This window comes from Ranitomeya imitator, chromosome 3, assembly GCF_032444005.1.
Source record: "Ranitomeya imitator isolate aRanImi1 chromosome 3, aRanImi1.pri, whole genome shotgun sequence".
Taxonomy (NCBI): domain Eukaryota; kingdom Metazoa; phylum Chordata; class Amphibia; order Anura; family Dendrobatidae; genus Ranitomeya; species Ranitomeya imitator.
Window position 1 is genome coordinate 398382522 of NC_091284.1, and position 21614 is coordinate 398404135.

The window sequence follows — 21614 nt, forward strand, 5'->3', positions numbered from 1 at the left end:
ATCTCCGCTGTCACACAGGAGAGCGGCCATACCCTTGTGAGGCCTGTGGAAAGAGGTTCACACGTTTGGAGCATCTCCGGAACCATTTTCAAACTGTATGTAATGAACATTTCGACAAATATACAAATTTATGTATTCTGTTTTGTGGGTACATTTTTCAACATCTTTTCAGTCTAAGATAAAAAACTGCAAATACTCTACCCCCCTGCTTCCTACTATTGGGCACCATATATGCATACAGAGCTGGTCAGGCATACTTACACACAGCATGTCATCTATACCTGTGGAGACAACTGGGATGTATTTTATCACAGTACTGAGCTCTGAACTTGCAGCTCTACAAGCTAGCATGTGCACTAAATTGGTCCCTACTACTGGGCACCATATATGCCTACAGGGCTGGTCAGTCGTCATATTTACACATAGCATGTCATCTATACCTGTGGAGACAGCCGGGATGTATTTTATCACAATACTGCGCTCTGAACTTGCAGCTCCACAAGCTAGCATGTGCACTAAACTGTTTAGTGCAGCTCCAATCTTCCAGCATGTATATACAAAGGTACACAACACTTAACGGAAAAATATCTAAAGTGTAATATATATCCTTCCTGCTAAACTACTTGGGTTTAAAGAACGTGTTTAATAAGTCAACCTACTTGCTGTGTTTGAGATGGTTTTTCCCTGTTGACATGCCCTTTAAAAATGAAAAAGATTAAAGCGTAATTGTCGGTCTAATTTTTATTTCATAAAGCAACAGTGCACAGGAAAATAAGCAACTTTGTAATAACAGAGAAATCTTTCTGCACTGATCTTTCCTCTAGGAGCTAGAGGCAGACACAGAAATTCTGCTGCAGGTTCTCTTCAGAGGATCATTAGGCCGGTTTCACACATCAGTGGCTCCGGTACGTGAGGTGACAATTTCCTTACGTACCGGAGCCACTGACTCACGTAGACACATTGAAATCAATGTGTCTCTGCACATGTCAGCGTGTTTTCACAGACCGTGTGTCCGTTTGGAAAACACGGAGACATGTCAGTGTTCGTGGGAGCGCACGTATTACACGGACACATTAAACTCAATGGGTCCGTGTAAAACACGTACCGCACACGGACGTTGTCCGTGTGCCGTGCAGGAGACAGCGCTACATTAAGCGCTGTCCCCCCCACGTGGTGCTGAAGCCGCCATTCATATCTTCTCTGCAGCAGCGTTTGCTGTAGAGAAGATATGAATAATCCTTTTTTTTTTTTTGTTTCTCGTGTTTAAAATAAAGATCCATGTTCCCACCCCCCTCCTACTCCCTGTGCGCCCGCCTGCTGTTATTAAAATACTCACCCGGCTCCCTCGCTGGCGCTGCTTCCTGTCCTGGCCGCACCTTCTACTGTATGAGCGGTCACGTGGGGCCGCTCATTACAGTCATGAATATGCGGCTCCACCTCCCATAGGGAAGCTTTTTTTTTTTTCGCTATGTGCTCAACTTTATTGGCATGCACAAATAGAAAAAAAAAACACACCAAAAACGCCGCAAAAAAATGCACCTTAACCTGCGTTTGTAGCGCAGCTGCTTTCCTGCCAAGATGATCATGTTTAGCTGCAAAACGCCCTGTGTGAACTTACCCTTAAAGCTGCCAGCTGTCAAAATGCAGAAAAAAATGCTGTTTTTGCTGCTGCTTTTTTTTTTTTTTGTCAAGAGATGCAGAAATTTCTGCAACAAATACTTACATTTGTGCTTGAAAGCACGTTTTATCTCCTCTTTCAGTAATGAGAAAATCTGTAGTCACAGAAGACAGATTTTAGCCGTGAAAGGCGAACGAATGCTTGTTCTAGGCAGCACAGTGGTTGGCACTGTTTTGCAGCGCTGGGTTCAAATCCCACCAAGGACAACATCTGCAAGGAGTTTGTATGTTCTCCCAAGTTCGGGTGAGTTTCCTCCCACATTCCAATATACATAATGAAATGGACTTTAGTTTGTGAGCCCCAATAGGGACAGCGATGTTGAGGTCTGAAAAGCTCTATGGAATTAATGACTCTATATAAGTAAGTAAAAAAAATAGTACTGGGAGGAGAAAGAGGCAGAGTTTTCTAAACCGTTATTACAAATTCTTATTTTAATGAGTACTATTGATTTCTGGAAAAAATAAAATGAGTTATTTTTACAATCTTAGAAGTTCAGAGGTGTGGATTAATACTTGATCACCATTAACCCTCGCTGTTTAATTTCATCTCACCTATGTTACATCTTTACACCCCCCCCCATGATTCCTAGTCTGACTACCGTACATGCGCTAATGTGTAGTCAGGATGTCTGCCCCTGACTTCCTGTGATCTATAGGATGACATCACCTATCAAATCCTTACTGGTAACTCTCAGACACCTTCCCTAGCAGTGGTGCCCTCCTTGTCCTTCTCTGTCCTCCCATGCAGCAGTACTGTAGATATATGTGATGATTTATGAAACTGTCTAAAAGAAAACCATCTCTGCTGTTCAAAGCAATCATTGAGCAACTCATTTTGTATTCTGATCTGGAAGAAATGAAAACTAAGCTGTGATTGGTTGCCACTGGTGGCAAAGACTTCTTTTTTTTTTTTTTTTTTTAAACCCCTTTCTGACTTTGGACGGGATAGTACGTCCGAGGTTGGATCCCCTGCTTTGATGTGGGCTCCGGTGGTGAGCCCGCATCAAAGCCGGGACATGTCAGCTGTTTTGTACAGCTGACATGTGCCTGCAATAGTGGCGGGTGGAATCGCGATCCACTCGCCGCTATTAACTAGTTAAATGCCGCTGTCAAACACTGGCAGTGGCATTTAACTAGCACTTCCATCCATTGGGCCGGAAATGTGCGCATCGCTGACCCCCGTCACATGATCAGGGGTCAGCGATGCGTCGGCATGACAACCAGAGGTCTATTGAAGACCTCTATGGTTGTTGATGCCGGAATGCTGTGAGCGCCACCCTGTGGTCAGCGCTCATAGCAATGCAGTAATTCAGCTACATAGCGATCTGAGCACAGCTCCTATGTAGCAGAGTCGATCAGGCTATGCCAGCATGTAGGCTCCCATGGAGGCTATTGAAGCATAGCAAAAGTTAAAAAAAAAGTAAAATATAAAACGTTTAAGTCACCCCCCTTCCGCCCCATTCAAAATATAAATAAATAAAAATCAAACACACATTTTTGGTATCGCCCGATCTATCAATAAAATAAAAGGATTAACCTGATCACTAAACAGCATAGTGAGAAAAAAAATTCTAAATGCCAGAATTACGTTTTTTTGGTCGCCGCGAAATTACATTAAAATGCAATAACGGGCGATCAAAAGAACGTGTCTGCACAAAAGTGGTATCATTAAAAACGCCAGCTCGGCACGCAAAAAATAAGCCCTCACCCGACCCCAGATCACAAAAAATGGAGACGCTACGGGTATCGGAAAATTGCGCAATTATTTAGTTTTTTTTAGCAAAGTTTGGAATATACCACTTAGATAAAAAAAAATAACCTAGACATGTTTGGTGACTATGAACTCGTAATGTCCTGGAGAATCATAATGGCAGGTCAGTCATAGCATTTAGTGAACTTAGCAAAAAAGCCAAACAAAAAACAACTGTGGGATTGCATTTTTTTGCAGTTTCACTGCATTTGGAATTTTTTTCCAGTTTTCTAGTACACGACATGGTCAAACCAATTGTCATTCAAAACAACTTGTCCCGCAAAAAATAAGCCCACACATGGCCATATTGACGGAAAAATAAGTTATGGCTCTGGGAAGGAGGGGAGAGAAAAACGAAAAAAGCTTCAGTCATGAAGGGGTTAAGCCCCCAGTCAGATGGCCGTATAGATGACAGATAGGAACAGACTGGCCAGCGGCTCTCCCAAGTATGACCACTTCATTTTATTTCAATATCTATTGCGTTGGGCCGTGATGACACAGTCCCTAGCAGCTAATGTTGGACTTTAATTAATCCTACAAAGTAAGGCTGCTGTCACACTAGCAGTATTTGGTCAGTATTTTACATCAGTATCTGTAAGCCAAAACCAGGAGTGGGTGATAAATGCAGAAGTGGTGAATAGGTTTCGATTACACTTTTCCTCTGTTCCAGTCCTGGTTTTGGCTTCCAAATACTGATGTAAAATACTGACCAAATACTGCTAGTGTGATGGCAGCCTAAGGGGTAATGTGTGCCTGTGAGGACAGTGGTTAATAATCACATATGAAGGGAGATTACTCCTCCAATATTATTATTACTCCTCTGTCTCTACCCGTCTGGGCTAGAGGAGCTTTGTATATGAGCAGTTTACTATGATTGAATGACACCAGTCAACTGTAGTGCACTATATGACGGTTTACATCTAAATATATAAAATTGTATGTAAACCTTCCACACACACACCTGTCCACTGATGACAATATTTAATATACACTTTATTAAGCAGTGCTTCCGTGTGAGTCAGATCAGTACTCTCCTTGAAATTTAATGGTACACGGTCTATCAGTAATACCTTTTTCTCCTTCGCCACATTGGGGGACACAGGACCATGGGTGTTATGCTGCTGTCACTAGGAGGCTGACACTAAGTTGAGACAAAGTTAGCTCCTCCCCTGCAATATACACCCTCATGCTGGCTTCCAGAGACCCAGTTCAAGCTTAGTGTCCGTAGGAGGCACACTAGATTTAACCCTTTTTACCGGACGAAGGGGCGACTGAACCTTTCTAGGCTCCGATCTCCCCGAACCAACAACTGGCGAGCACGGGAGTTTTACCTCTCCGTATCCTCTCCTGTGACGTGGAATGCCACTGCCTGAGCAGTGGGGGGGGGCGACGGGCCCCTTCAATGGCACGGTCTTTCTGGCGGTTCTGGAGGGCTCATCTGACGGGGTCCCCACAGGGCTGCTTGGCGCGTTTTTGCGGCGGTCCACGGCCGCACGCCAGGCCGAAGCCATAAATTTAGTCCCCGGCTTCGGCCTAGTGCGGGCCACGTCCCGATAGGGCCCCGCCCACCGCTGGAATCATCTTGCGGCTCCGCCCCCAGACCTGGCGCTTCTAGCTCTCTGCGAAATTATCCTCACAACCCCCGGCGGCCATCTTTTTTTTTTCCTCCGCAGGCCGCAGATCCGTCAATTCTGCATGTGCCAGCGTTTTTTCTTCTGGATGCCGGTCTTCTCTTCTATCAGCGCCACCTCATCTCTTTGTGGGACACAGGACACGGGTAAGGAGACCGCTTCCCTGCAGCATTACCCTCGCTTCCGTCTAGCAGCGCTTCCTATTACTTATATTGGGGTACATCATGTCGCAGTCAAGGGCCAAAAAGACCACCAAGGTGCATACTACCTTTTTTACTGCGTGTACCACCTGCCAGGCTCCACTCCCTCAGCCTCAAAGTTCCCCCCTCTGCTCAGCCTGCGATGCCCAATGTACCCAGGAGCCCTCCGCCGCCACCGACCTCAGTGTATCTAGCCCCCCTGAGTGGGCAGCGTCACTGTCACAGTCCATGGATTCTTTAGCCAAAGCGATTAAATCCCTTCATGACCCCTCTGGGGAGCGGGGCACGTTTTTTCCTGGGTTAAGAGACCCCTCCATAACAGGGGAATAGTCAGCCAGCAGGGGCCGCTCTCACCGGAAGGAGGTACGGTCATCCAAAAAACGGATCCAAACTACCTCTCCTGAGCATTCACCACGCCATTCAGCCTCTGGCAGATCCACGTCTCGCTCACCCTCGCAAGGGGCTCGTAGCGATCACAACTCTGAATATGAGTCTGATGCATCCTTAGATCCGGATTCTCCGGAGTTTAGATCTTCTGTTGACTCCCTCATCGAGGCAGTCAATCATGCGCTAAAGGTGGACGATGACCCTAATTCGGCTCCGGATCATTCGGTTTCCTTTACGAGGACCAAGCGTTCCCATAAGGTGTTCGCCTCTCTTACAGATTTCCTGGATATAGTCCGGCGACACAGGAAGCGACCGGATAAGCGCTTTACAGGCAAAAAGACCCTGGAATCGAAGTATCCCATTTCCACAGATCTTGTTAAAGATTGGATGGAACCTCCACTAGTAGATCCTCCGGTATCGTGCTTGGCTACCAAAACGCACTTATCCGTACCGGATTGGGCTTCATTTAAAAATCCCACAGAACGCCAGTTAGATTCCCTGGCTCGCTCAGTGTATGAAGCCTCAGGTTCCTCTCTATCTCCTTCCTTCGCTGCGGCTTGGGTCGCCAAAGCAATGGTTTTCTGGGCAGATGCCCTTGCAAAATCCATACAGGAACAGGATCTTCCGTCTGAGGCGGCAGATCTTGCCAAACAAATTGCCATTGCTGGAGACTGTGATGTACGCGTCTTTAGATGCAGCGGACTGTGCGGCAACTGCGGCTTCAAACGCCATCACCATTAGGAGAGCCATTTGGCTTAGAGTTGCCCGCAGACTCCTCCTTCAAAAATAAAAAAAAGTCTCTGATTTCCCTTCCTTTTCAGAGCGGACGTCTCTTTGGAGAAAAATTAGACCAGCTTATTTCCGACGCTACAGGTGGGAAGAGCAAGTTCCTCCCACAACACAGGCCTTAAGCTGCCTTTCAGCGCCAACAATATTTTCGTTTTCAGCCCTTTCGCAGTAGCCCATTCTGGTCCAACTCCACATCCTCGTCCAGATCAGAACGATCTCTACACACAGAGACTCTCGACCTTCATACAGTCCGAATCAGTCCTGGCGAGGAAAGCCTAGACAACCCAGAACCAGAGAGTCCAGGCCTGCCAGATTTCCTTCACAATGACTCAGGGAATATTCCAGTCGACACCTCCAAAGTAGGCGGACGCCTGCTTCTTTTTCAACAAGTCTGGCTTTCCGTCGTCCACGACGAATGGGTCAGAGATCTGGTGTCTTCTGGTTACAAAATAGAATTCTCCGCCTCCCCTCCAGCACGGTTTTTCCTCTCTCGTCTCCCAAGTTCGGGGGCTCACTCTCGCGCACTTTACCACGCCATCGAATCCCTCTGCCAAAACGGGGTCATTGTTCCGGTCCCAGAACACCAGAGATTCAGAGGTTTTTACTCAAACCTCTTCGTCGTTCCAAAAAAAGGACGGAGCAGTGCGCCCTATTTTGGACCTGAAGCTCCTAAACAAGTATGTAAAAGTCAGGCACTTTAGGATGGAGTCCCTCCGGTCAGTCATTTCCTCAATGGAGACGGGAGTTCCTAGCATCAATAGACATCAAAGATACTTCTCTTCATATCCCAATCTTCCCGCCACATCAAAGGTTCCTCCGTTTCGCCATCCAGGAGGACCATTTTCAATTCACGGCCTTACCCTTCGGCCTTGCCACTGCGCCCAGGGCATTCACAAAGGTCATGGCAATTGTCATGGCCATTCTTCACTCCTGAGGGGTAGTAGTGTTGCCATACTTCGACGACCTCCTGATAAAAGGTCCGTCTTATCAGGCCTGCGAGGCAAGCGTCCGCATTACCTTGGATTCTCTTTCGCGCTTGGGCTGGTTAATCAACTTGGACAAGTCCTCCCCCGTTCCTGCCCGATGGATCTCTTTCCTAGGCATGATCCTGGACACGTCAAAGGGGCTGGTCTTGCTCCCTCTGTCCAAGGCACAAGAGATTCAGCAGGGAGCTCGGACGCTCTGTCGTCCTCGTCCGCAGTCCATTCGGTTCACCATGAAGCTCCTGGGGAAAATGGTGGCCGCAATAGAAGCGGTTCCCTTCGCTCAACTCCATCTCCGCCCCTTACAACAGGCTCTGCTGGACAATTGGGACAGGAGTCCCATATCCCTCGATCGCCCATGTCCTCTGTATCCACGATTCAGGCAAGCCCTCAAATGGTGGACTCTGGGATCATCTCTCCTCCAGGGGAGGTCTTTTCTCCCGATCCACTGGCTGGTGGTATTTACCGACGCCAGTCTCCTCGGTTGGGGAGCGGTGTTTCGACACCACACTGCCCAGGGGCGTTTGACAACTTGGGAGTCGAGACTTCCCATAAACATCTTGGAGATTCGGGCGATCAGACTTGCCCTGAGACATTTTCACTTCCTGCTCGCGAGTCACCCAATTCGAATTCAATCGGACGTCACAGCGGTGGCGTACATAAATAATCAGGGGGGTACCCGCAGCAGGGCAGCGTTGCAAGAGGTTTCCCACATTCTCTGTTGGGCTGAGGTTAACCACTCCACCATTTCCGCAGTGCACATTCCAGGCGTCGAGAACTAGGCGGCGGATTTTCTCAGCCGTCAGAGTCTCGCGTTGGGGGAGTGGGAACTCCATCTAGAGGTTTTCCGGAAAATCTGCCTTCGCTGGGGAACTCCGGAAGTGGATCTGATGGCGTACAGATTGAACGCCAAAGTTCCCAACTTCATAGCACGTTCTCGGGATCCCCAGGCCATCGGGGTGGACGCACTGATCTCCCCATGGCATTGGTTCCAACTCCTGTACGTGTTTCCTCTGCTTCCCTTACTGCAAAAAGTGATCCGAAAAATCAAGACTGAGGGGGTTCCGGTGATTCTTGTTGCCCCGGATAGGCCACGTCGCGAATGGTACGCGGAGCTCATTCAACTCGTATCAGACGTCCTCTGGCGGTTACTAGACCGCCCAGATCGGCTTCGCCAAGGGCCGATCTACCACCAGAGCTCAGGGGCCCTACGTTTAACGGCATGGCTGTTGAAACCTGGATTCTAACTCAAGCTGGTTTCTCCCAGCAGGTCATCCCCACCATGATAAGCGATCGCAAAGCGTCTTCCGCTCGCATTTATCACCGCACCTGGAAAACCTTCTTTTCATGGTGCAGGCTCCGCGGTCGCCCTCCACTTGTTTTCTCAATTCCTTCTATTTTGGATTTTCTCCAGTCCAGCCTGGACTCCGGCCTGGCGCTCAGTTCCCTCAAGGGTCAGATGTCAGCGTTATCTGTGTTGTTCCAACGTAAGATTGCTGCCAACTTGCAGGACCTTCATTCAAGGGGTCTCCCACGTGGTACCCCCCTCCATAATGCCATTAGAAACCTGGGATCTCAATTTGGTTCTGAGTGTTCTTCAGGAATCTCCGTTTGAACCTCTGCAGGATGTCCCGCTGACTGTCCTCTCCTGGAAGGTGGCCTTCCTTGTGGCAGTAACATCTATCAGGCGGGTCAGATTTGGCCGCACTATCTTGCCAGGCGCCTTTCCTTTCCTTCCACCAGGACAAAGTAGTCCTGCGCCCATTTCCGGCTTTTATCCCTAAAGTGGTTTCATCTTTCCACCTTAATGAAGATATAATTCTTCCCTCCTTCTGCCAACAGCCAAAACATAAGGTCGAAAAGGCCCTTCACACCCTGGACGTGGTATGGGCCCTTAGGAGGTACATTTCTAGAACTGCTCCTTTCCGCAAGTCGGACTCCCTCTTTGTGCTCCCAGAGGATCACAGAAAGGGTTTAGCCACGTCTAAGGCCACGATAGCCAGATGGATCCGTTCAGCTATTCAAGAATCCTATCGGGTCAGGGGCAGTCCTATCCCGGTGGGGATTAGAGCACACTCTACTCGATCGATGGGTGCTTCCTGGGCCATCTGGCACCAGGCAATGGCGGAGCAGGTTTGCAAGGCCTAGCCTGCATACTTTCACAAGGCACTACAATGTCCACATTCAATCTTCTGCGGATGCGGCACTTGGCAGACGTATTCTGCAGGCGGCCGTCATGCATTTATAGTCAGATGGTACACAAAGTTATTTGGTTGTGTTGAAGTTATTTGGTTGTATTGTTTCCCACCCAGGGACTGCTTTAGGACGTCCCATGGTCCTGTGTCCCCCACGAAGGAGACGAAGGAGAAATAGGGATTTTTGTGTACTCACCGTAAAATCCTTTTCTCCGAGCCACTCATTGGGGGACACAGCACCCACCCTGTTAGCCTTACGGCTTGTTACCTTTTTGGTTCTTGACTTTCTCTGACATGTTATACTCTAATGTTATGTAATATATTGTTATTAATCTCCTACTGCTTTTGCACTGAACTGGGTCTCTGGAAGCCAGCATGAGGGTGTATACTGCAGGGGAGGAGCAAACTTTTTGTCTCAACTTAGGGTCAGCCTCCTAGTGACAGCAGCATAACACCCATGGTCCTGTGTCCCCAATGAGTGTCTCGAAGAAAAGGATTTTACGGTGACTACACAAAAATCCCTATTTTATAGGGGAAAGTGCAATTATTGATGGATTCCTATCTGCAGGATATAATCCCTGAATATATTAAGTCCGACTATAGGACTCATTTAAAATATCAAATATACTCCATAATATTAGGGAAAAGTGCAATTATTATTACTACTGCTCTTTATGCCTCTGGGATTGTTTCCTGTTGATATAGTGGGGGAATTTTATGCTATTGTATTCCTTTAAAGGATAGAATATTGGGCTCTCCCATCCCTGACATTTTGGTGTCTAATTTTTATTACACTATATTTGTGTCCATTACCCTGACATTGTCATCCTCAGGGTTTAATGAGCAGACTGCACACAATCCAGTATGTAATAATTTCGAGTTAATTATTAAGTTGAAGGGAACCTATCACCCCCCCCCCCCCGGGCATTTGTAACTAAAAGAGCCACCTTGTTCAGCACTAATGCCGCATTCTGACAAGGTGGTTCTTTTAGTTATTGGTGCTGTAACTTCAGAGATAATCCATTTTATAGTTTGTCCCAAATACCTTGAATCAGTCCTGGAGGCAGGTCTTTCCCCCCTGCTGCAAACGCAGCACCGCCGTCACTCATGTCCTCTTGGCGCCGGGCGCCGCCTCCTCAGCGCTGTTTTCAAATGAGCCGGCACCTGGCTCTTTTCTCATGCCTTGGGCATGCGCAGTGAGCTCTGCCCTCATTTGCAGTCTAGCTGACTGCGCCTGTGCGGCTGCCCTGCCCGAAATCCCGCCCTGGGCATGCGCAGTGCATATCTAAGCCTCTCACTCATCTCCCTCCGCCTTCTTCAGACTGCGGCGTCAGCTGATCCCTAATCGCATGTCACGGCCTTAAAGGGAACCTGTCACCCCCAAAATCGAAGATGAGCTAAGCCCACCGGCATCAGGGGCTTATCTACAGCATTCTGGAATGCTGTAGATCAGCCCCCGATGTATCCTGAAAGATGAGAAAGAGAGGTTAGATTATACTCACCCAGGGGCGGTCCCGGTCCGGTTCTGGTCCGATGGGCATCACGGTCTGGGGCCTCCTGTCTTAATAGAATGAGGTCCTCTTCTTGTCTTCACACTGCGGCTCCGGCGCAGGCGTTCTTTGTCTGCCCTGTTGAGGGCAGAGCAAAGTACTGCAGTGCGCAGGCGCCGGCCTCTCTGATCTTTCCCTGCGCCCTGCAGTTCTTTGCTCTGCCCTCAACAGGGCAGACAAAGTACGCCTGCGCCGGAGCGTGAAGACAAGAGGACATCATCGTAAGATGGGTGGCCCCGGAATGGACCGCGACGCCCATCGGATCGGACCGCCCCTCAGGTGAGTATAATCTAACCTCTTTTTATCATCTTCAGGATACATCGAGGGCTTATCTACAGCACTCCAGAATGCTGTAGATAAGCCCTTGATGCCGGTGGGCTTAGCTCATCTTCGATTTTGCAGGTGACAGGTACCCTTTAAGACCAACTTATGAAATTGTCTATTTTGTTGCGTTCTCATGCGGTCAGCGAGCGCGTCAAAACAAAGCATCCGCATGTCCTGCGTACCCAATGTTAAAGATAGGTACGCAGGACGCATGCAGAAGTAGGCGGAGCGTAACGGAGGACGTACACAGCCCTCCGCAAAGCCCCCCAACGCAAATGTGAACTTAGCCTAAGGCTAGAGTCACACACAAAAAATCAGTTTTACACGGACGAGAATCGCAGAAATGTTCCCCAACAGTGATCTGTATGTTATTCGTATGCAGTGCGAGGATGCGATTTTTTATTTTATTTTTTTTTCCTCCAAAAAATATCCGTGTGTCAGCCGTATGGCGAGACTTTCTCGCCGGCTTGCAATATGGACACAATGGATTCATGGGCTCAAATATTCGTGAAATATATATATATTTTTTATTTTATTTATATTTCATACAGAGCCAGATAGCAGAAAAGCTGGTAATTCATTTGTCGGCTTTTGCTAAATCATTGCAGAACCCAACAGGATATGAGACATGGTTTACATACAGTAATTTAAACCATTGCATATCCATTATTTTTATATATCCCTCCCTAATAATGTTAGTAGTGTGTGTAAAATTTGGGAGCTGTGTTAAAATAAAGGGTTAAATCACAGGAAAAACTTGCGTGGGCTCCTGCGCAATCTTCTCAGCCAGAGCGGGAAAGCCAGTGACTGAGAGAAGATATTGATAGCCCAGAGAGGCACCATGGTCATTACGAGTTCATAGACATCTAACAAGTCTAGGTTATTTTTTTATCTAAGTGGTGAAAAAAAATTCAAAACTTTGCTTAAAAAAAAAAAAAAAAAAAAGTGCCATTTTCCGATACCCGAAGCGTCACCATTTTTCGTGATCTGGGGTCGGGTGAGGGCTTATTTTTTGCATGACGAGCTGACGTTTTTAATGATACCATTTCAATGCAGATACGTTCTTTTGATCGCCCGTTATTGTGTTTTAATACAATGTCGCGGCGACCAAAAAAAGAATTCTGGCGTTTCGGATTTTTTTTCTCGCTACGCTGTTTAGCGATCAGGTTGATGCTTTTTTTTTTAATTGATAGATCGGGCGATTCTGAACGCGGCAATACCAAATACGTGTAGGTTTGTTTTGTTTTTTTTTGTTTTATTTAGGATGGGGCGAAAGGGGGGTGATTTAAACTTTTATATTTTTTTCATATTTTTAAAAACATTTTTTTTTTTTTTTACTTGTGCCATGCTTCAATAGCCTCCATGGGAGGCTAGAAGCTGGCATAGCCTGATCAGCTCTGCTACATAGCAGCAATCATCAGATCGCTGCTATGTAGCTGAAATGCAGGTGAGCTGTGAGCGCCGACCACAGGGGGGCGCTCAAAGCAGGCCGGCATCAGTAACCATAGAGGTCTCAAGGACCTCTATGGTTACCATCCTGATGCATCGTCGACCCCCGATCATGTGACGGGGGTCCACGATGACGTTATTTCCGGCCGCAAGCGCCAGTTAAATGCCGCTGTCTGCGTTTGACAGTGGCATTTAACAGGTTAATAGCGGCGGGTGAATAGCGATTTCACCCGCCGCTATTGCGCGCACATGTCAGCTGTACAAAACAGCCGACATGTCGCGACTTTGATGTGAGCTCACCGCCGGAGCCCACATCAAAGGGGGCGACACGGCATGCGCAGTAATAGTACGGCGCATGTCGTGAAAGGGTTAATGAACCACATGTTAACATCTTAATTGTATGCTCAATCCGGTTGTAAATGCCCCCAGATATGGATTACAACGTGAGACTTGACTGTACGGCGGACAGGTATGAGATATTGTTGCTTTTATTTTAGCTTTTTAACCATGGTCCCTCTCTAGGCTATTAATATCTGCCCTCAGTCACTAGCTCTCCCTCTCTGGCGGAGAAAATTGTGTGGGAGCCCACGCCAGTTTTTTCTGTAAATTAGCCCTTTAACACCTACAGCTCTCAAGTTTTACACACACTACTAACATTATTAGGGAGGGATATATAAAAATATACCGGATATGCCATGGTTTTCTGTATGTAAACCATGTCTCATATCCTGTCTGGTTTGGTAATGATTTAGCAAAAGCAGACAATTGAATTACCGGCTATTCTGCTATCTAGCGCTGTATGAAATATATATACCTATACTGTGTGTAGACATTTATTTTATCTATTGTATTCTAACCTGCCAGTGTGATTTTACTGTACACCGCACTGAATTGCCAGCTTTTCTAAAGGATACCAGTGCGTATTTCTCGCAAGTCACACTTGTGTGGTGTGCGAGTTTTTATCACACACAGACTTTCATTGGCGATTATCGGACGATATACGGTGCAAATCACAGCATGCTGCGAATTCCTTGCGCACATCATATACGGCCAAGAAAAAAAAACTGATGATAGGAGCTGCCCCATAAATTAACATTGGTCCGAATATTTTTTTTTTTTGTAATCGCATAGCACTCGTCCGTATTATGCGGTAATGTGACTCCGGCCTAAGACAGGTGCCTTCTCTGGCTATGAACCAGCTGTAATAGAGACGTTGGCTGGTTCAACTACTGAAATGAGCTAGTCAGGCTATAGCCTGTCACTGACATATTGAGAATGAGGAAGCTTTCTTATGCTGATCCCAATATAAGGGCACAGTCAGACCGCTGTATTTGTGCGAGGATCGCATTGCAATCTCAGACTGGCAGTAGTCTCTCATTGAACTGAGTGTGACAACTTCATAGAAATATATGCTGTCATGTTCCGGTCAGGAGAGCAGACTGACAGTCCGAGGGTTGTGATGTGCAGTCAACTATATGTACATGTATGTAAACAATAGGTATGCAGTGCTTGTAGGAATGCTACAGACCATTCCTTGTGTTGATTGGTTCAACTCAACTACCCAGAACAATCACCAAATATTATCCTATAAATCAGAGGTGTCAAACTGCATTCCTCGAGGGCCACAAACAGGTCATGTTTTCAGGATTTCCTTGTATTGCACAGGTGATAATTTAATCACCTGCACAGAATGATTCCAGCACCTTGTGCAATGCAAAGGAAATCTTGAAAACATGCATGGTCTGAGGCCCTTGAGGAATGCAGTTTGACACCTCTGCTATAGATGTTATACAATATTCCGGATACCCACCGGTAGAATTTATGGTTTTGACATTTATACTAGTATATAAAAAAAAAAAAAATCATACCTCTGATTGACACCTGGCAGATAGTGAAAATGCCAACCAGTTTGGAATCTTGGGACAGTCATCATGCCATTGTTATTCATTGTTTAGTAGAGAGCTGAAACCAAAAATCCTCTAAATGTCAGGGCAAATAATTCTGCTGTGTAAAAGGGGTGACAACGTAAATGTTCTTGTACTCAAATAGAAACAAAATTTTATCGACAGTATGTTTTGTGGGGTGAACATGACTATTACATTGAGAGCTGAAGTTATACTTCATTTACCCTTTTTGTTCCAACAGGTTGAGAGATTTTATTTTGTGCCAAGAATGGTGTGCTGTCTTGCCACATGAAAGGGTTTTTCCCTTTTAAAATCAGTTGATAAAATTTTAGGGACAAAATATTAGACGAAAGGTGTGTGCGAAGACTCAGTATAGAGTGGGATGTGGCAAATTCCTATGTACAAATTATCTGTAGTCAGTGATTATTATTAGTATTCAATAAACTAGCTTTCTCCTATCCTTTCAACCTAGATCCATGAAGCTGGCAAACTCATCTGCAGACGTTGCAAGCTACCAGTCACCGAAATCACAGGTCGAGTAATCCAAGATGGTACAAGAAGGTACCGTCTATGTCATCCGTGTTTATCAGAAGCTGGTTTGGATAATGTAAACTTTGATTTGGGGGATGACCAACCCCTCGTGCTACCACCTGAAAATGAGCGAGAGCAAAGTTGGAACTTCAAAGATGATATTAAGGAAGAGAACAGTGGCGATCACCCAGAATCAGAACTTGTTATCCAAGAAGTAGAGGATAGTGAAGAGGAGGATTCCAGATCTCGAATAAAGTAAAGGAGAAAAAAAAAAGGACTTCAAGAGAACTGCTATTATTATCCTCGTCCTCCCTCACAAACTCGGCTACGATGTTGGCACCTACTTAGTGTTGTAATTGTGTCCATGGTTTTTATTGAGTTGCTGTATTGTGCACCACTCCTTTTAGTAGCAGAAGTATCATATCTTAAAGAATGACACTATTAAAGTCTGGATCCCAGTTTTCCTCATGAATGTTAGTTTGGCAATGACCAACTTTTCCTTTCTTGTAAATATCTGGTATATACCCCTTCCCCTATGTGAAATATTCCTCCGCTAAATATATTTCTCAACATTTTAATGTTTCACTAAAACAGAAATCTTCAACACCCATGTGTGGCAGATAATACCACAAAAATACCAGCGGTTTACAGGATGCAAAACATTAAAAATAGCTTTATTTCAGCTCTTCAGTGCAAACAGCAAATGGTTTTGACACTTGCTACAACTACAGTCCATTTTTCAGTGCAGATAAAATTGCTGCCCCAATTTTGTTTTCAGTTATGTTATAAAAGTGCTCAGTCCAGAAGGTAAGGCATCTCCATTGTCATTCAATAAAATATTTTCAGAGAGGAGTATGAATAATTCTAGCAAACTTCAAATGTCAATTATGACAAAAACCTCAGGCTTCTCTTCTTCATGGATCTGCATAGCTGAATATGTAATAGCTTTCACTTCTGTGCCCTGGGAAAAGAAAAGGCAAGACAGCATGAGGACATGACATTGTGTAAGGCAAACCCTATTTCATATTCTGGACCAAACTGACACCTTTGTGTTAAACTAGAACACATAATAGCAGTGTGTTACTAATACATGCATTTAAACAAAATCTGTACTTACCAGAGCTATTTAAGGGGTTATCTGGCCTTAGGCTACAAGTCTGCAGTCACTGACTGCAGACTGGTGAATCCAATACAATGCATGCTGTGAGGATTCTCTGGTGTCGGTACCTGCAAGTATGCGATGTGCATACTCCTCGCCAGAAACCAATTACACTGTTTCCGGAGCAAATGTATTGCACGATGCCAGAAACAATCAGGTTGGATTCTGGCTGGGAGTATGCATATTGCATATTTGTGGTCAGGTCACTGCTGTTCTTTGCACTCACACTAAAAAATCTTCAGTGTGCACTGCATGTGGTGGGAGGATTGACAACGTTTTAGATAAGCCTTTAAGCAAAAAAAATATCCATATCTACACAACTTTCACCTGACTACACTTCTGGTATTTTAGCATCCAGTTTATAAAACCCGTACATCAATCATCAAAGGTGCACTGATCTTGAAATATCTGCGGTGATCACAGTATCTCCACTTACAGCTCGGCATCCACACAGGCCAGTAAACCGCATTACAACGCTGCCCAGCCTCTTTACTGAAAATGTAGATACTGGGGGAGAATTAACAGCTTGCATTTAACACAGGTCACGGCACGAGCGGTGGATGCGCGTCACTGCCAGACACGCCGGCACATCTCCTAGGGCTTCCCACTTATATTGGACACACCAACGTGGACATTATACCTTGCTACAAGCATTTACTGCTATTGTGCCCCGGATACTCCATTACGTTCATGAAAACGCTCCTTTGTCCCTGAAGTTATTGTTACTGAAGAAGTTGTTACTGAAGAAGGCCGTTTATTTGGGCCGAAACGTTTATTTGACAACTACAATAAATTGCAAAAACTACATATAAGTTGAGTGCCTTAGTTTCTCTCGCCATTTGGTTTTGGACCCTACTTTGGCACCACCCCTGGTAGTGCATACGGTTTTTCTTCGTATACTAAATATAAACAAGTATGACTGGGACACATGATACTAATTATTCACTTATTAACCCATTCCATGTGTCCCCCTCAGATTACCAAATAATACAAAACCCGGCACTCAACTTTGTGGTGTGAAGAAACGAAAGATTTATTATCCCAAATCAGAAAACGTTTCGGTCACACAACTGGACCTTCATCAGTAACGTTTACTGGGACAATATATAGATTCAAGTGGCTATATGGCCTGCCCGGAGGTAGCTACCAATATAGTATTGGATATCCAGAGAGAAAAGTTACAGCCTATATGGGTGCTGTCATCGCGGCGTCCACCGCTGAATAGCAAGTGGATTACCAGACCTACCATCAGATATCTATAAGATCACAACAAAAAAAAAAAATGATCAGAAGGTCAATTTCATCAAAAAGTCTATATAAAATTTTATTAAACAACAAACTACAAAATTTAAAACACGTATCGCCATATTAGGAAAAGAAGGTGAAAATAGAGCGACATGCACACATTGTGTAATAGATAGTAAGCGACGCTCATGTCTGAACCCACGGTTTACATATATGTGCTCTTTAGCCGCAATTAGTAATGATTCAAATGAAGTGTAACCTATCACTATAATGTCACAGATGCATAGCCAAAATTTATTGCCACATAGTATGCAATCTCAGCAAGGCACAGCTAATGCATAGATAGGTGTCCCATACCCCTATATCAATAAATACCCCCGGCTACATGTACATGTTACCATCATAATAACCACTGTCAGGGATAGAGTACCATGCCCAACAGGGGCCCTAGGGATCAATCATATAGTTTTTACCTTCTGATGATCACTGGTAATATGGGGACATAAACCATGGTCAGGCAAGCGCGTGCGCCCCGACGTGCGTTTCGGACCTCTCCTTTTTACACTTCATTTGAATCATTACTAATTGCGGCTAAAGAGCACATATATGTAAACTGTGGGTTCAGATATGAGCGTCGCTTACTATGTATCCCTGGGTGGGATTAGAACCCAGGACCCCAGCGCTGCAAGGCTGCAGTGCTAACCACTGCGCCACCGTGCTGCCCAACACAACGTGTTTGTTGTTTAATAAAATTTATATAGATTTTTTGATGAAATTGACCTTCTGATCATCTTTTTTTTGTTGTGATCTTAGTATACTGTCAGCTTGCTCTGCCAAGCTGGCATTTAATCAAAGTATTGAGGCGTGCTTATAGTCACTGATAACAGTAGTGTGTGGCGACTATAGCTGCTCTGTGCACAGTCCCTATGCCTGAAAGAAGACAGCGCTTGGGAAATAAGTTACGGTCATTTTCTCTTGACAGCTGCACTTTCCGTAAAGAGGCCGGGCAGCATTGTAATACTACTTATCTGCAGGTAAATAGCGTGTCCCGAGGTGACAGGTAGTTACGTTTAACTGAACGTAAATGTGCCAGCCAGCCCCCTTCACACACAGCACTCAATTTGCTAACAAAGACCTCTTCCCCAAGTCAAAGGCATGTCAGAAGTGGAGTGGAGGAGACCAGCGTGTGTATCTCAAGTATACTAGTATGTTTTACAACTTCCTATTTTAAGCATTCAAGCCTATTTTCTTTTAGCTGGACAAATGTCCTACTACGTGCCACTTTAGCAGCATCTTTAATAATATCCAGCGATCATGCCTACCAACAGGTTCCTGGCAATACATTTAATAGGCTGACATTTTACATCCTCTTCCTCTGTGGTTTCCTGTGTTCTACTAATATTTATTCCTATGTAAATATTAAAAGATCATTGTGTGAGAAAAGTAGGTCTCTTGCTACCCAACATCTGAAAAACAGTAACTGGTTTGTCTTTGGGTTTCCTACCAAATCATTTACTTAAAGGGGTTGTCCGGTCTTAGACAAGTCTGTGGCCACTTTATGTGGCAAAAATTGTAGTGGTCTGCGATGCGCACAACTGTCACTCATCCCCTTTATTCCACATGCAGGTAGGCAGTCGCATGACCACAAGAATGCAATTTGCATATCTCTTGTCATACCGAATAGTCTCATGTGGCTTCCCTTAATTGTCTTCTATTGCGTAAAAACGGATGATAGTAGACGGCACGTGATTGCAAGTGTGCAAATTGCTTTTCTTATGAGACAGCACAACCCCTTTGTCAATTTTTTTTTAAACCACCAGTAATTATGACCTGTGGCAATTAACAGTGCTCTTACATGCAGTCTAGTAGGAAATAATACTGCTATCACCGTTTTATATTTACTCTAAATAGGGCAATCTTCAGTGTGTAACATATCTTCAAAAAGGGCAGGGCTTCAAATCTCATACCTACCTTATAAAAGTTCTTATGCCAAAGAGGCCATGGCACTGATTAGCTAGAGATGGCACTGTGAAGAGAAAACTCTTCCAGCCTTAGTCTTTCATTTGGACCACTAACGATCAGCAATGTATATCATGGCTTAGCTTAATGCCATAGGCTAAAGGGAAAACTAAGTTATAACTAGAGATGGGTGAATCTGTTCGGATTCCTCCTTATTTGGCAAGCTATAGCACTTACCAATAAGCTGCAGACGGAACCGGATACCTGGATCACTCCTGCTGATCAGCTGTCTTGGTCCGCAGCTACATGTGTCGCGGCTGTGTGACAGTCACAACACACAGGCTCTCCATGCATGTGCTGTGACAGTGAAACAGCCGCGAGACATGCTGCTTAGGAGCAAGACAGCTGATCAGCAGGAGCGATGCAGGTATCTGGGTTCCCTCTGCAGCTTATCAGTAAGTGCTATAGCTTGCCAAATAAGGAGGAATCCGAACAGATTCGCTCATCTCTGTCAGACACCTCTGGCATCTGCTTATCTCTAGCAAGAGATTCAGGTGTTCATTATGTCTCCTAACAATCTATATGGAGGAGAGCCTGGAGGACCCCTTACATATTAAATGGCTAATTTAGCAGACTTATGTACACGAGGGCCTTTAGTTCCATCTTATACGAAAACATCTGTACTCACATGTATGTTACACTGTAACTACATTGTCTAGTAAAACTACACTCATGAAATAATTAAGAATTTACCTGTGGGTGCTTCGATAAACTAAATTCTTCTCCCCACCTGTAAGGAAAAAAAAAATTATATTAAAATCCATGTATCATGCCCTAAACATAACCCAATGCATTATATTTATAATCTACAAAAACCCTCTAACATGACTCAAATACCAAACTGCAAGAAAAAAACCTTTGAAGTGTGTAGAATCAATAAATAGTAAATTAATAATTATTAAATACACAAAAAAAGCACACTTTTCCTTTCAAGGAACTTTTCAGAATATGATGTTGTGTGTGTACATGAGGATCTAACAGGTAAGGTTTCTCATTGTTGAGAGTGACAGGCCAAATCTGGCACACCAGTATGAGGAGACTTAAATGCCTTTTATGCTTCTCTGGGAAATGAAATACCATATATACTCATGTATAAGCAGAGTTTTTCAGCACCTTCTTTTGCTGTAAAAGACCCCCTCGGCTTATACACGAGCCATGGTCCTTATCTGTTCTCCGATGCAGTGCAGAGGTCCCCGAATCGTCTGCGCGCTCCCCTGCTGCCTCAGTAAATATTCCGGTGGCTGACAGGGCCGGCGGTCGACGTTGGCATCGTGACAAATGCCAGGGTTCTGAGCAGGCGGGGGACTCAGACGCGCTATGGGGGCCAGGTGCCTGTGCCGCTGCTTGCTCAGGCCCCCGGCACTTGCAATAATCACCTGTCCCCATTCCACCGCCGCACTGTCTTCCGTGTCCTCTGGCTGTGACGTTCAGGTCAGAGGGCGCGATGACGTGATTAGTGTGCGCCTTCTGCCTGAACAATCACTGCAGAGAGCCGGCGATGCTGAGGAGCACCAGCCAGTGACGAGAGGCGAGTATCTTTTTTTTATTGCAGCAGCAGCAATATAGGGTATATGATCAGTATAAACTGCATTATTGAGCATTATATTAGCATCTAATGGGGCCCATCATCAACTTTATGGAGCATTGTATGGGGCATATTTTTGTATGGAGCATCTTATGGGGCCATCATCTTTGTGCAGCATTATATGGGGCATATTTTTGTATGGAGCATCTTATGGGGCATATTTTTGTATGGCCCCATCATCAACTTTAAGGAGCATTATATGGGATGTATTTTGTATTTTTGAAATTTACCAGTAG

The 21614-nt window shown here is 45.2% G+C and overlaps 2 protein-coding genes across 4 annotated transcripts in view; one reads left to right on the plus strand and one right to left on the minus strand.

Moving 5' to 3' along the window:
* The window catches only part of ZBTB8A (zinc finger and BTB domain containing 8A), a 59341-nt gene extending 43499 nt beyond the window's left edge, over positions 1–15842 (plus strand). For both annotated transcript variants that reach the window (XM_069757049.1, XM_069757050.1), the window contains exons 3-4: positions 1–95; positions 15312–15842. The exon at positions 1–95 is cut by the window's left edge and continues 75 nt beyond it. In XM_069757049.1, coding sequence (XP_069613150.1) covers positions 1–95; positions 15312–15629 — 413 coding nt within the window. In that variant the 3' untranslated portion in view covers positions 15630–15842. The remainder of the gene's footprint in view (positions 96–15311) is intronic.
* A 172-nt stretch (positions 15843–16014) lies between these two features.
* Positions 16015–21614, minus strand: part of ZBTB8OS (zinc finger and BTB domain containing 8 opposite strand) — a 37135-nt gene continuing 31535 nt past the window's right edge. For both annotated transcript variants that reach the window (XM_069757052.1, XM_069757051.1), the window contains exons 6-7: positions 20487–20523; positions 16015–16331 (exon numbers count right to left, since the gene is read on the minus strand). In XM_069757052.1, coding sequence (XP_069613153.1) covers positions 16245–16331; positions 20487–20523 — 124 coding nt within the window. In that variant the 3' untranslated portion in view covers positions 16015–16244. The remainder of the gene's footprint in view (positions 16332–20486; positions 20524–21614) is intronic.